Raw genomic sequence first — 16313 nt, 5'->3', positions numbered from 1 at the left:
CCCTTTTTTTTTTTTTTTTTTGTGCTGAGCCCTGTTTCCCTTGGAAACACTAAGAGTCATTCAGAACTTCAGAATGCTTTGTCTAGAACTTCTTCTTTGCTTAATGCATGAAATTGGCCAGCCAGTAAGGGCTGCCAGGGTGATTTGTAAGTTGTTGTTTTTTTCCATGAGTCATTACTGTGTGTATTAAAATGTCGTGAGATGTTCAGTTGTTCAATTTAGCTACTGTGTTTGCTATTGCTGGGTTAGGTACTGCTAAATACAGTGGTACCTATTTTCAGGACAGTTCTCTAGGCTGTTCCTATTTAGAAGCAACTCTTAAAGATATGTTACGTATTCTGCTGAAGTGGCAAAGTCCTATACTTTGTGTCTGCATAAAGCTTTGGATTCTGACTGAAACAGTATGATGTAAAACCTTTGGATTCTGGAGCTGATAGGTAAATTAACAGACTGAAACAGTACAATGTAAAATATTACGGTGACATTTGTGTACCTACTGGGCAGTATGACAGACCTGCTGATTTACTTTTTATCTGAAACTCTTGTGACTATTCACAGCACGTTGTAAATATACTTTTCTCTTTAGCTTAATACGTAAATTGTGTTCTTCTATTTTAGGAGCATTTGAAGATGATGATATCACTCATGTTGAAGGAAGTGTAGATCCTGTTCGTGACATTGAAATAATACATGAGGAACTGAGACTTAAAGATGAGGAGCTGATCATGCAGAGTATAGACAAGCTTGAAAAAGTAGCTGTAAGAGGAGGAGACAAGAAATTAAAACCTGAATATGTAAGTATATGACCTATAAAACTAGGTCATTAAGTACTCTCTGTGCTGAATTGAAGTTTTTGTATTGTTGGATTTAGTTATTAATCCCCCACATGTATAATACGATACACTACTACTATTTTTATGTGTATTTTGAACTAATCATTATTATGAGTTGATTAGAATGGGTTATTTGATGTGCTGACAGTGTAAAATTTCACTGATAAAGCTAAATGTCATTTTTTAAATTAACCTGTTGTTTCCTTGCTGACACAGCTTTATATGAGAATTGCCAGTTCTTCATCAAACTTACATGAGTGTTTAGCTGTAATTCAAAGTCCATCAGTCCCTTCTGAATTATTCCTGGTGTTAAGTTCTAGTCTGATGTTGATACTAGCATTTCTGTAGCCGCCAAGTGAATATATTTTCTTGGTGTAGGTGCACTTTGTGTCCTTTAGTACACGTTAAATAAAGAGTGTTAGTTGAAATTAATTTTAGAATGTTGTTGTGGAAAGCTGCTTAAATGAGCTCAATTATCACAGGGTAGTAGTGGTGTTTCTTTGTAAATTAGAAATGTATAATAATTATCAACTTCCAAGTATATTTTTGTAAATAATTATTTTACTGCCACTTGAGTCTGCTGTACTTTGCCAGTAGTGTAGTTGTTAATTTTTCTTCATTAATCTTGCATAAATATTTCAGGTGGTATATAAAAGACATTCACTAATTATTACAGCAGTGTATCGGTGTGGAAATAAACTATTTATGCTTAACATTTAAGTAGTAAAAATAGTGGTTTCTCCCACAGCTTTTTAGATAGCAAGTAGTAAGAAAAACTATGTCACATTAGTGCTGGTGTTAGTTTATCAGTGGAATGTTTGGGAGTGAATAGGAAAGGAAAGTGAACATCCCTGTCCAAAGTGTTCACCTTCATGATTCTCTGTGTTAAAAATCACTTATTTGGTAGCTTCTGTTAGTGAAGAACTAGTCTTCATCTGGTTTGAAAAGTACTTTATTCCTTGATTGGTCTGAGCCAATAAAAATAACTGTTCTTGGATGATCTGAAGGCTTTCATTTAAGGTCTTACCTGATGTGTCAACCCAGCCTCAGGTATACGTGGGCAGTGATTTTTACTGTTCTTACAGTTTCAAATAAGATTTCATCTTTTAATTAATCTTAAATAAAGGGGCAAGTAGAAATCCTGTCCATAGAGAATTAAAAATTCTAAGGCTGAATTTTATATTGGGATGAAATGATGAAAATTATTTCAGTGGTAAGGTACAGTTACTGTTGCATGACAGAACTGCTCTTAACTCATCTTTTAACTACAGGAAGTGGGTATGTATTTGAAAACAAAAAATGTCAGATTGTTCTCAAATCAAGTGAGACAGTAAATAAAATCCTCAAATCTAGAAACACAACTTAAATTAACTAAAGAAAACATTAAAATCTGCATTATTAGTCTGTAATTACCCAGCTTTATTTTCTCATCCTTTTCCTTTCAGCCTCCTGCTAATCTCTAGGTCACCCATCAAAGTGACTTTGTCATATTGTGTTTGTAACTTACGCTTCCCATCATTCTTTGGGTTTTTTTAATCCTTTTTTTATGAACACATGTACAAAACCCACCAAGTTCTTGAAGTCAGTGTTGCTCTGCCAGTTCTGTTCTCAGTAACAGCTACACTTGACCAGTTTCAGCTGAGTTTGTCAACAACAGTAGAGGTTTCAAAGGCATTAAATTCCTTTGTTTCGTGGAAAGGGGTGGCCAAACAGAATGGGGAGGCACAAATTAATGCTCCCTGTGAGACAGAGGCTGCACACAGGAACTACAGTCACTAGGGAATCTGTTCCGGGAAGTGCTGTGGGGCATAAGATCTGTGAGCCCTGCTGATCTTAGATGTTCTTGCTTGTCTTCCTTTGTGGCTTGTATGCTTGAATTGCAAGGTAGACAGTAGATCTTAGTAAAATGAACTTCTTTACTGAAAACTCTGCCAGGTTGCTTTTCATGGTAAATTGTTCCTTAGACCTAGTTTTTGCTTCTACAGATAGGTATGTGTAGTTGTAAGATTGTAAAAGCAATTCTTGGGCTTTTCCAGTGACTAGATGAGTTTGTTTAGATGTTCAGCCACTGGGTTGCGAGAGTCTCCTGCATAGTTTGCTTTGCCTCTTGCCCTTTAACATTCTGCATTACAGAGAAGGCCTGTGGTTGCATTTATATTGTATATTGTGTGATTAACTGTGTGGTAAATGGCTAACTGTACAAGGAGAGAAACCATAAGAGACTGGTGGAAAAAAAAAAAAATTAAAGATTATGCCTCCCTAAAGCAGTAGCCAAATCTTAGGAGTGCTTTGGCTGTTTGATCATTCTGCACTTCCAAAGTCTGTTGCATTTTGGAGTTAGCTTGTTTGGGTTTGGCACAGAGGTACTTCACTGTCCAGCACAATTTGTAGCGTTGTTTCCATACAGCTTGCGGCTGCTGTTCAAGGCTTCCTCTTTCCCTGGCAGAGAAGTAATTAAGAGACAGTATAGACTGGAATTAATACTTTTTTCCAAACAGGTTTTCTTCAGAAAAGGGGAATTGGCAGGGTAGAAGGGAAGGGCTGTGAGAAAACATACCGGGATTTGCCTTTTAAAGTTATTTACCAGTATAATATACAGCCATTGCTAATACTGCCTTCTTTCCATAGCAGAGGTGCACAACAAACTGCTCTTATCTGTACTCTGAGTGTTCCCCGTCATTTTCCCTAGGAAAGCTAGGCAATTACAAGGGAAAAAGCCCTTAGCATTTGTAGGTTGTTTTGGTTTTAAGGCACAGTGTTAATGTTTTAGTCTCTTTCATTGTTTTCCTTTTGCTATCTTTTTAGGAGTCATTTAAGGTAAAGAGGAGCATTTCTTAAGTTTCAACTGTTTAAGAGTTGTGAAAGTTCTGTGTTAATTCAGAGAAAGATACTGCAAGCTTTCTTACCTGTATCGCTTTCAGACTTTTCATTGTCTTGCGTGCCCTTGCTGAACAAAAACATCAAGCACTTGAATTGCCTCTTTTGTTTCTTTACACATTTTTGAGAGCACTTTGAGATCTATTGAAGAACAACACTATATAAACTTAGAGAAACAAGAAGAAGGTGAGAAAAGAAAAAAAAATATTGATCTTAGTCAAGTTTGTTTTTCCTTTGGTAGTTTGCTGAATATAACAAATAACCTTAATATGAAAGCTAAGGAAAAGTTGCTGATTTCAGAGAGGGTATAATCTCCGTGTGACCTGTGTAAAATCGTTTTTGTCATCAAAGGGGATTTCACTCTGTGTTTCATGGAACCTAATTGAAAGTAGAATTTATTCTTCTTATTTCATAAGTAGTAATTGTCTGCTTTAGAGGATTCTATCAGTAAGCCTCCACAACTGTTACTTCATAGTCTGAAATCTCCAAAAGATTTAGGAGGAGAAAAAAAGAAAACTGTCAGTCTGTATCAGTCACCTGTTCTGAAATCTGAGATTTGTATTTGATTGTCTGCCTACTTGCACCTGTGTTCTGACATGTTAATTATCATTTTTCTTTCACATAAGCCCACACTGAACACAGTTGCGAAGTTCACCTTTGTGCAGTGACCTGGCTTTGCAGCTGAATATAGTGTTAACTGTTCATCCTGTCTCTCTGAGAATTGATTTCTCAATTCCCTGTCAGCACAAATAAAATAGCCAACGGCTGTTAAGGAGCCATCAATGAAATAATTTTCAAGTTCTACTTAAAAATCAATGACACAATATGGTCCAAGATCAGCAACATGAAATGTTGACACAGGTTTAGAATAGCTTCCTTTACGTGTATATTTTTGTCTGTTTTGCAAGTGTTCTTGCTGCCTTCTTAGAAATTACTGTCTGCTTTTACTAAGGGCACTGTTCTTTCAGACTCAGTATACCTTTAAATATTATTTTGGCTATAACCTTCTGAAGAGATGATATAGAATAAAAATACCCCTGATTTGCATGTATTAAGCCAGTGTGAATATAATTTCAAAAAGCAATCAGAGTAATTTTGATTTTATATTTTAAATTTGTCTGGTGCTGGTATCTGCAGAGACATGAGAAAGATACTGAATTAAACTTTATTATTATTATTATTTATCTGTCATTTTGGGTAGCAGGAGATTTCAAAATAAAATTCAGTATGTATGAATTTATCAATCACAACGTACACATTTTTAAACTTGTTTTTAAAAAAGTACATTTATTAATTTATAGGATTTTCATTCCTGGAGACAGAAGTCTTCAAGTTAATACAATATGATATAGTTAAGTGAACATTACTGCAGGATTCTCTTCCATTATCCTTCCCACGTGATTCAGTTCTAATCCTTAGAGACTGAGCCTCTGCAACAGATAGCTATTCCTTTAGCCCTTTGTTAGTGCACTGAATCTCGAATTCTGGCACAAAATAATTCCTAGTGATAATGTTATTGTGATTTATATATCTGACCACAATAATACCATTTGTAGTTGAGTTCACATAGGTTATTGATGTTAGTGATATGAAGACAAGTATCAATGTCCACAGTGTTTGAACTTCCAATATTCAGTTAAAAGTAAAAAATTACAGGTCAGGATCAATGTTCACTGCATTTGAACTTCCACTTTTCAGTTGAAAGGGGTGCTTTTGCAAATCCTGTGATATATCTAAATTCCACTGTGAAAGTCTGTAGGTTTTAAAATAAGATTAGTTTTTTCAAATTAAACGTATTTTATAAGAGCAAAAGTAATTACAGTTCTGAAAAGAACATTTAAAGACTCCTTTTTAGTGTAATGGTACCAGAACCATCTAGTGCATGTTTAACTTGGGAGAGAGGCTTCAAGCTTAGTTTTCTTACTGCGATGGGCAGTGAATTAATAATTGGTACAATGACAACAGGCATAGAGTATAAGTATCTGTTGGTATATAGGTACTATAAGCAGTAAAGAAAAATCTTCTTAATGATGTTTTAAGTAGCTTTAATCCCTTCCTTTCTCCTCCTTTCCATTCAGTATCTTGGTCCTTTCCTGATAATACAGTAACTGTTTGAAACATGGTCTCTTTGTTCATATGAAATGACCGATACAGTGTGAGAGATACAAACAGCAGAGAGCAGGTAGATTCTGTTTCTTCTCGTTACCAGTATATTCTAGGTGAAAACAGGGTGAAAATCTTTCTTCGTACAATATTCTGATGAATGGAATGGTGCAGATCAGAATTCGCTGACCTCGTTCTGCAGGTGCTCACCAGAGTTCTCACGGATGGATGAACTCTTATTTCCTCTAACTGATGATGTCAGTTGGGAATTTTCACCTTTCTTCCATTCCAGGTTGAAGATAAATACAGCGATGAATTGTATTTCCCCCCCCTCCCAGTTTCTTTGGTCTTTTTTTGTGAGGAGAGTTTGAGAGGCCAGTTTGTTCTACTGGAGATAGAAGGAAGGGAGCAGCGTATGCGTACATGTTGACATACATTCTGCCGACGGCTGTTACAATTAGTAACTTAAATGTTAAATCATAGGGAATCAAGAAAATATTTATATTCTTAATGCATATAATTATGCCTAAAATCTTTAGTGGACCATTTACTGTGCTTAATGTGGTATTTAGAGGAAATTAAAGTTCATTCTGGAGAACATTTTGAATGTAACAGGAAAATATTCATGGCAGATGTTTGTGAATTAATTGCTAGTAAAGCCTGACTTAAAAGTACATAATGTGTAACTACACATTTGGATTTTTTTTGGTGTTATCTGTAGACAAAGCAAAGTCAATGCTTCAATATTTTCTGTCAAGGCTGATCTTTTCTGTGTAGATTTGAACAGTGGCTTAAAGTAATTACTTTTGTAAATGATGTCTGTCTTGGTATGTCTAGATCAAGCTATGGTATAATTTTTAAATAGCATATACATATGCCAAAATAACTCCATAATAATTCACGTCTAGAACGAAGGCATTCACGCATGGGATTTATTTGGAATTAAGCATATGTAGACTAACACAGTAAGGAAAGTTTAATGGAACTCTATATGGGAGATGTTTCAATTTACTTTTAAGTGCAATTTACGTGTTCTGAATTTCTGAATGCTAGAAATAATCACCTGTCGATAGATTGCATTCTGTATTCTTGCTTGCTTTTTTCTTTGAGAAGCTACTGGTGGTAATACCATTTTATGTATAATGCCTTAGAACCTAACCCCAAGGATGACCCACACAAGAGAATTTCAGGATTATTGACATGAATTACATTGCCTGGAATGCTTGTAGGATGTTTTGGATGGAAGTACTTGCTGTGGTTCATAAACATTATTGGCATCTAGCTCTGAGTAAATCTTATATCATGTACAGCTTGTACTGGCTCTGTTAGAAGGTATTGAAGAAAGAATACACTTGTCCTAAATCCATTACTTTTCCCATTGTATTTTTATTAAAGTCAGTGAGCAAGGGAATTGTAAGAGATTAGACATTGTTTTGTACCACAGAGGAGCTCATTGTCACTCCAGTTGATGTAGTACCTGACTTGTTCTCTTTCTTGCACCCAGCTGCTACAGCTTATTTAAGCACTTAACACAACTGAAAAACATGACCTAGCCTTTTTTTTTTTAACTGTAAAATTTGTCTTAATTGTCATTTAAAAAAAACACTGTCTCAAACCATTGTTTTTACAATAAATTCTTACTTTGTCATTTTAACCTCACTCTTTTAAAACACCAGAAACCTCCAGGAAATGCAGAGAGCTGAAGCTATGCTAAATAGAACTGAAAAAGATTTCCAAGGAAAGTGATGGATGGCAGGACGGTGGGCACGGTGCACGCCATACACCTTCCGTTAACAAAGAAATTGGTGTGCACACAATGAATTGGTTTTGGTGCAGCACAGTTGAAATAGTTACGAGTACTCTTTATGTCAAATAGCAGAGCTCTCTATCTGTATCTGGAAAACCATCATAGCCATTTTGAAGGCCAGACAGAATACTAATTATTACCTAGTTTGATCTCTTGCATATCCAAGTTTAATTCTCACAACTGTAGTAAAAATAGAATGCATCCCGGGGTGGGAGGGGGAATTAACCTTCAGTTAAATATTTTTAGCTAAATTTGTGCATAAGCTGTGCCAGTGATTACTTATCTTTACTGTTAGAAATAAGACACAGCTTTAGTTTGTCAAGCTTTAACTTTTAGCCAGTTCATTTCTGTATGCTAGTGTGAAAAGCCCTGTACTAAGTGAGATTTTTGTTAATTGTATATCTGTCTGAATGCAATAAGAATAAAATCGTAGGATTTAAGCTGTCTTCATATTTAAGCACTTTTTCAAAACCTATTTTTCTCCAGTTTTTCCGTATTTCAGCAGAGACAAGTGTAGAATTACTCAAATTGAACATTAGGCATCAAAGATTGTACTAGTCTTTTAATTACAGTACAGTTCATTTGCTTGTGACTCTCAAGTCTTCTCAGTCACTCTCAGAAAGGGTACCTAGTAAATACTGTATCTGTGCTTCCATGTCTCCCACCCAGCAAGTGTATGAACTTGAATTTTTTTATAGTGAAAAACATTGTTTGCTTTTACTGTCTGTCCAGTAGTTCTGGTCACTAGGTACATGATTCATATTCTTAGTAATTTACTATTCTCAAGTCTGTGTCATTAACACAGTCCTTTTTTTTAGGCTGTTGATGAAAGATGATAACTAGTGAAATGGAAATAATTTGTCTGGAGTGATACCAAAAACATGCTCATTGGATGTTTTATTTGCATTTACATTCCAAGACCTGCCGGTTAGGTAGTGTTCACTCCCTTTAGTGTATGCAGTGTTTTTTGAATTAAATACCTTATGTCATTGAGTCAGATTTCTTAGGGAAGTCTGAATATATTAATTACACACTACTCCTTTCATTATTGGTATGCCATGGCATGGACTTCTGTATGAAACGTGAGAGGCTAAAAGCTACAGGTAACATTTTAGGGTCTCCTTATAGCTGTTCTGAGGAGCAGAGCAGTGAAAATGATAGAATTTTTGTCAATTGAAACATTTTAAGAAAGAATATTCAACTGCTTTTGATGTGTTTATAGGGAGCAAGTAATTTATTACAGCTTGAAAGTTTTGAAGGGAATGAATAAGGTGATGAGAAACACTCCATACTTCCCCTCCACCACAGGAGGTGTTTCTGGGGAGAAAGCCTGCTGTACTCACAGTTGCTCTCTGTAGTAGCAGAGACTTTTGCACTGCCTGTAGGATCACAGAGAATTCACTTGCACTTTGAAGTGTGAAGTGATAATCCTCGCAACTGCTTACTTCTTTATTAAATTTGCAGAGGTTAATTACATGCCCTGCTAATTTACAACAAAAACATCACAATTCTCTGATGCCAAGTAGGCAAGTGAGTTTTCCAAGCTTCAGTTTAGTCCCTCATGCTGTAAGCAGAATTTGGCATTGGCACACATTATTACTATCATCCATCCAGAGAGTATATTAATGTATGCACATTTTCCTACACAGTAGTGTCTCATGAGCATATCGTGATAAATCTCCTAAATGCAATTTAAATGTATTTCTTTAGAGTTATTTTATACTGTTGGGACTTACTGTTAAGTCCTACTTGGCATTTGTGGGTTGACTACTTGCTGCCTTTGGAAAATGAGAGCAGGACAGAAATTAAAATCACCGTATTGCATATGGCTAAATTACTAAGTTTTCACATGTGTTAAATATATTGCCAAGGATATAGTCAGAAGTTAACTGATGTTTAAAACAATGGTATTTGATATTCATGAAGTTTGCTGTATTTCATATGACTTGACAACTATAAATTGGATTTTGGAGGTGGTTTTGATGGCTTTCTAAATGGTTCTTGCTATAATGTTGCTAGCTGAAAAACAGAATAAGAATAACTCTCTCATCAAACAAGGAGAAATGGATCATACTGCTGTTGACAGATTGACCTCAATGTGTGCTACTGGGGAGGCCATATCTAATGAAACAAAGTAGATCATTGCTCTGTATTCTGTTATTAAGCATCTCGGAGTTAACTAGATAGCAATTAAATGTGTTTAAATTACTGTTACAGTGATAGTGAAGATTAAAGGTCAGTTCATACTCTTTCATCAGGCCTAAACAGAATTAATTAATAAAACTAAAAATGGTGCTATATGAGATAGAGCCTTAAAATGTCCTTTTTGCTTTTTTCGTGTTTGCTTGGAGTGTTGGGGCAGCTGAGTGAAAAAGAAATATGTGGAAATAGTTGTCTTTCTTCATATTGTCATTAGTATTTAATTTTGAAGAGGTCACATTAAATCCCATTTAAATGGGGCACCACCATTGATGCAGGGGAATTTGTCCCGTTTCCCCCCCCCCCCTTTTTTTTTTGTGTTTCTAAACTGTCTGTCTTACCTTATGCATGGTACGCCTGCCCAGATAGTCTGTCAGTTTCTTTGTGTCTTACTGCCCCACCAGCTTCAGACATAAGTGCTTTATTTTCCTTTACTTTTCCATCCTTTTAGCTAAAGAATGTTTTCCAATAAGTGCTGTATTTTCCTTTACTCTTCCATCCTTTTAGCTAAAGAATGTTTTCCAATACTTTGCCACCTTCTCTGTAAATCCAACGTGCAAGTATTCAGCTGTCAGGTCTCCTCAACGTATTCAGTTGGTCAGCTTTTCCTGACAAAGTTAGCCATGTTATTGCTCCTTTAGGACAACAGTTTCAAACAGCATCAAGTCAGGTACGTAAATGAGAGCTCTGAGGAATCAGGTCTGTGCCAAAATGGGTTTAGATGTGTCTCTGTAGTAGGTGAATGAATGTGGAGGAGAAATTCTGATGGGCAGCTAAGTGCTTAGCTAGGCTTAGAAAGAGCAAACTTTATTTGCTGCATCGATGCTTGAAATTTCTGGAGGTTCTGCGTTATGTAGCTGCAGTTGCAGTGTGATTAAAAAACATTTCCTTGTTGTTTAAACCTAAAAGATTGGCTTTGATAACTTTTATGTGGGTTTTTTAATATCAATGTTTTATCGACTCCGATTTATATACAATAGTATGTTGCTGTTGGGGGAGAGCTGTAATGCTGAAAGCCATGTGGCAGGCACCTACAGAATTGGTTTAAAACCCAAAATAGTGTGTAATTGGAATTCCTTCAGTGCTGAACAGGAATCCTGAAGATTGTGTTGATTTTTACATATCTATTTAAACAAAAGCAGGGGATAAAGATCTTCAGTGAAAAGCACCTATTGGTAGAATTGCTTCCCTTATCTTGTTTGTACTGATTAATTAAAAAAATAAAAAGCACATAGAGTTAAAGATAAGATGTTACCACTGTTTTCTTCCTTGTGTGTAATCTTGTTGCATGTCTCTACATAAGCTGTTCTGGCCACTCATCATAGTAACCAGCTGGGCCATTTCACCTGCTGGAGCCATTAAAGAGGACTCTCTCCCCCTAGATTAATCCCCTCCGACATTAGTTTTTTGCTCTGACAACTGGAGCAGGCATTCAGAATTTGCAGGTGGCCAGTGTGACGCACATAATTGCCTACAATTTTAGGCAATGAATAAAAATGGTCTACATTACTTGTCAAAGGTTGTATATGCAGTGCCAAGTGAGATCTATGGGAAGCCTTTTAGGGTTTAAAGAACAGTTAATAGCAAAGCTGCACAGTGCTTTTTTAATCATAATGCATTTGTAATATAGCACTTTGATCTTCTCCTTGTAGGAAATGGTGTTATATTAGCCACTTTTAAACATTTATGAGTGAAATTCAGTTATAGGAGAGTAAAAGTGATTATTCTTAGGCAGAACATGTTAGATTTCATTAAAAGTTTTAGCTTGCCCCTTCCTTGTTAAAATCTGTGGGGAGTCCTGTTCCTGGAGGGTTTCAAATCAGGATCTGAAGATTTAGAAGAGCTTTTTCTCTTTTTTTTTTTTTTTTTTTTTACTTTTCTTTTTTTTTTCTTCACTAAAGCAACTGCAAGACTAGAAAAGACTGTAGTAAATACTGATGTTATTTGTGGTTGTTTATAAATGTACTTCAACCACAAAGCGTTAAGTGCAAAAAATATTGTGCTCTCAGCGGCTTAGGGAATGTTTCCTTGTATTTTAAGGATCTTAATTCTCACTTGCATCAATTATAACCTAACAAATGCATTATTTAAAGCATGATCATAAATTATCTACAACAAAAAATAGGCAACTCTAAAATGTACTAGTCCTAGAAGAGCCGAGTTTGACCTTTCAGACCCAAGAGCCTTTTATTAACACCTGCCTGTAAGGAGAACCGTGCCACACGCAGCTTTCGGATTCACGACCACAAAACTGATGAGGAAAGGCTTGAAGGGTTCAGTTTGTGTCACTTGCTGTTTGCCGTTTCCATTTCACAGATGATTAATCTTTCTGTGAAGAAAGGCCAGAGAAACAAAGCACATTGGGCTCTTCCTGCAGTTACTCCTTCTGAATGCACACTAGCTTGCTAACTAAAAGGCCTTTAGATTTCCTGCCGAGAGAGATGTTCTGAAAGTGAATGCAGCTGGTTGGAGGTCACCAGTGCAAGGCTCTTGCCATTGTGTAATGGAGGCTTTGGCAGGTTTCATTTTGGGGGGGAGGGAGAAGGTGTTGGCGAAAAATTAATGTGGAATAAAAAGGGCTTTGGCCATTTGAATTAATTTCTTGAAGGGTGGATCATCAATAATAGGCTCAATTTCTTTTGCTCACAATTTAAAAAAAAAAAGATATTTGCTGTGGTTTTTCCCACCTATTCCCTTTTCTTAATGGCATGTTTATATTGTATGTGGTCTCTCCCGCTGGATGCTGAAATGTTGCGTCTTACTGAGTTTGAAAAGCAATCTAAAATGTACTGATTTTTACATAGATTTTATGAGCGCTGCTAATTTTTGTGGTGGCAAGAGATGATACTTGAGCGTTGGGCATTTAACTTCCTAATTATAGGATTTGTATCACTTTAATAATCGATATTGCTCTTTAGAGACATAAAGCAGCAATTTCTATTTTTGTGGGAGAGTAAAAATTTGTTTTTAAAAGGTATATCCTAATTTTAAACTTGTGTGTATGTTTTCATTCTTAATATATACATGCCTTGTATATGGAAGAGAATGGTCTGATATCCAGCTGAGTTTTTGACTTTGTTTTTTCTTGATCTTGCATAGGATGTAATGTGTAAAATCAAGACATGGGTAATAGATGAAAAGAAAGCTGTCCGCTTCTATCATGATTGGAATGACAAAGAGGTAGGCTATAAACATTATCCCATGCATTAACTAATTTTGCTACCTGTTACTGTCTTTTAAAAAGTTGTTTTGTTTTTCAATTTCATATTCATAGTACAGTGAATGTTAAATTTATCAGCTGATTCTGTGTTTGTCAGTGGTCTATAGATTATGCTTTAATTCTGTTGCCTTTTCAGACATGCCATGAGGAAAATGGTCATAAAATTAATTCAAGTTGGTATAACCTGTTCTTAAAATTCTCCCCCTGTATTTTCACTTCTAGATTGATGTTTTGAACAAACATTTGTTTTTTACATCAAAACCTATGATCTACTTGGTTAACCTCTCTGAAAAAGACTACGTAAGGAAGAAAAACAAATGGTGAGTATGTTCAGGTTATATATCTAAATTTATGTTTCTATTTCACATTTTTTCAATGGTGATGATTTCCTTGCGATGAAAATCACCAAGGATATTAATTAAAACAGGAATAAAAACTAATGTTGCACTTTTGTTACTTGTTATGCTCCCACTGGCATGTTGCTTGAGTGCAACAATGAATGCCAAAGGACTAAAGCTATGCAAGCTGCAGAGAGATCTTTCAAACTGTGGCAACATTGCGCATTTTAACAGTACTGTTCTGTTTGCAGTTGGGTGCCTGGCTTCCTTGCCACTGCTTGCACTTTACTTATGGTTTACAGGCCTGTTTTGATGGTCTTTAATGCTATGAACAGCACAGGTTTTAGTCAAGTACTTCTGACATCAATATTATGACTTAAGTACATGATGGTTACAGAATCAACCTATCAGACATTCAGTGAACTGGATGAAGATCAGTCCCAACATGGTAGACATGTGGTGGGAATCCACTGTTGAGAAGTACAGCATTTAGCTTGTCACTGGAAACTCTAGATGGGATAAATACTTGATTTATGGAGGAGGGAACAGATTAGTGTATGATGAAGAAGAATCTAGAGCCATGCATTTAGTTAAAAAGAAACAACCAAAAAACCAACAAGCAAACAACATACCTTTTCTTAGTAATCAGATCTTTAAGCACTGTACTTGTGAGATACTTTGAAAATGTATAAATGTATGTTTGTGAACAGATATATGCGTGTAACTCATCCGAACAAATCAAAAGTATCTAAAGCGGAATATCTGAATTCTCCTAAAGTACACCCTCTGTTTCTCCCTGTACTTCATTAAGTACTTAGATGCACATGGTTTCAATTTTCCATTAAAAATTCTCATTTCCATATGATATCAAAGAGTGAGAAGGCTTTAAACTGAAAAATAAACATTCATAGACTGGAAGCCAAAACAATAATTAATGTCAGATGGTTAACTCCAATAAATCATTAGAATAAATTCTGTGAAATTACTGCAACTAAAACTGTCCTTTTGATACTCCAAGACATTTTGTGTTAGTATTAAAGAACAAAATTTAACCTATTTAATAGCAAACCCTCTCAGCCTCTAAAAGACAGACTTTGGAATAAACTTGATCATCAGTGTAATAATGTAAGCTTTTCATATTTAGCCAAATTGTATCATTTTAAATGAATTTGCTCTGTCTTTGAATATTTTTTGGGTAGGATGATTTAAACATTGAAAGTGGTTCTACCCAAGAAAAGTCTTTAAAATCAGGACAGTAGTATTTGCTCTGTTACTGTCAGTGGTATTTTTTTCCAAGTACAAATCTTGAGGTTTCCTAAGGTTTGCTATAACACGACAACTACAGATAAGGAAGTTTATGTGAAAATGGATGAGTCCGTTTCCCTGTTCAAAAAAAGGATCCTCGCACCTGTATTTGGATGATTACAGGTAGAGTTCACTGGCTCTAATTGTACAGTAAATACCATTTCCCAGACCCTAATGGTAGACAGACTACTTAGGAGACGCCAGTCTGTGATTTAGCTGTCGCCAGTCACCCCATGTTTTTTGTGAGACTAGTTGTAATGATGACATAGTTAAACCCAATTGAAAGCAAATCTTTGTTTAAATTGCAATTTTTAATTTGTAGAAAATCAGATGTTTGAGTTGAGAAGTCATATAGTGAAATGGTTTAACTGTTTCTATTACAATTAATGATTTAGTTTTTAAAAAGTATACCCAGATCTCATGGATATGAGTGTAATTGTAGCTGAAAGATCAAAGCCTGGGTAGCTGAGTGATGTTCCAGAAGAGAATTTACCACATAGCCATTTTCAGTACAGTTTCTGCCTCCTGCTGTTCCTATTTTCCCTCAAGCTAGCCATTGACTACCCCCTGTGCATCCCTGCTCGTAAAAAATGATTGAGGAAGTATTTGTCATGTATTTATGAGTGGGAAACATTGTGTGATAGGGAAAGGCATCTACTAGAACCAGAAAGATTGCCATTTTCTTTCATTCAGCCACTCTGCCACAGCTTTAAATCCTCTGTTTATGCAACATAGCTTTTATATTTAAGAGCAGAATAAATGTTTTCTATGAAGGATGCTAACGGTAGGCTTTTGTCATTTGTGTGGTGCAAGCAGATGTAAATGATTAGAATATATTGTACTGTTAGATGCCACTTTGTGATTTTTATTATTATTTTGAGGGGTAGAGGTTCATATTTGAAATGCAAGCCACATTTAAACTAGTCATTCAAGTTGGAAAAGTTTATTTCTGAGCTTAATTCTTAATATTGCTATAACAAAAGTAAGGTTAATGCAGGAAACGCTCAGCAGTAAAATGTTTTCATAAGACTTCTATAACTATAAAGTGTTTAAAGCAGCAAGTGAGAGGAGGGGCTTTCTGATTGCATGTAGAGAGGAAAACTAAAATTGTCTTTGTTTTACTGGGTCACTCTTTTCAGAATTAATGAACATTTTAATTGTTAGTTAAAACACACTTACATTTAAGTGCTAACATGTTATTTTTCAATCCAAGAAAAGAAGAAAACACTGTGAAAGATAGGACTATTGTGTGTTTGAGTAGGTGTATTGACCTTTTGAAAGATGTAAAAACTGGAATGGCTCCAAGCAGTTACTTGCTGGTTTTAACAATGTTGAATTAGTCATTCAGTTGATTTATGATTAAGACCTAGCCCCTGAAGAGAAGCTGACATGGCAGCTGTGTTAGTCGCACTTGTGTTATGATCAGATGACAGTAATCATGATGTTGTATGGGGGAATCCACTGAAACCATTCTTACTGCATATTGCTGTGCTCTAAATGAATACTTAAGCCCTTCTTTTAATAATTCCTAATGGTTTTTATATGGATCTAATACCTTAACATGGTATACAGGTATTTGAGTTTTACCATGAAACTATTCTAAATAAGCCTGCTAATTTTCTGTTAAAACT

General features: G+C 35.6%; 1 protein-coding gene across 1 annotated transcript in view; it reads left to right on the top strand.

The window, feature by feature from the left end:
- The window catches only part of OLA1 (Obg like ATPase 1), a 136676-nt gene that overhangs the window by 83540 nt on the left and 36823 nt on the right, over positions 1-16313 (top strand). Inside the window, exons 5-7 of the mRNA XM_061453953.1 lie at positions 619-794; positions 12919-12999; positions 13262-13359. Of these exons, the coding sequence (XP_061309937.1) occupies positions 619-794; positions 12919-12999; positions 13262-13359 (355 nt within the window). The remainder of the gene's footprint in view (positions 1-618; positions 795-12918; positions 13000-13261; positions 13360-16313) is intronic.

The sequence above is a fragment of the Pezoporus flaviventris genome, unplaced genomic scaffold, assembly GCF_033815535.1.
Source record: "Pezoporus flaviventris isolate CSIRO_AGI_PZ_B2104156 unplaced genomic scaffold, CSIRO_AGI_Pfla_v1 ptg000001l, whole genome shotgun sequence".
NCBI classification, from domain to species: Eukaryota; Metazoa; Chordata; class Aves; order Psittaciformes; family Psittacidae; genus Pezoporus; species Pezoporus flaviventris.
The sequence above is the reverse complement of the archived record's forward strand: the minus strand, read 5'-3'. Positions and strand labels throughout refer to the sequence as shown.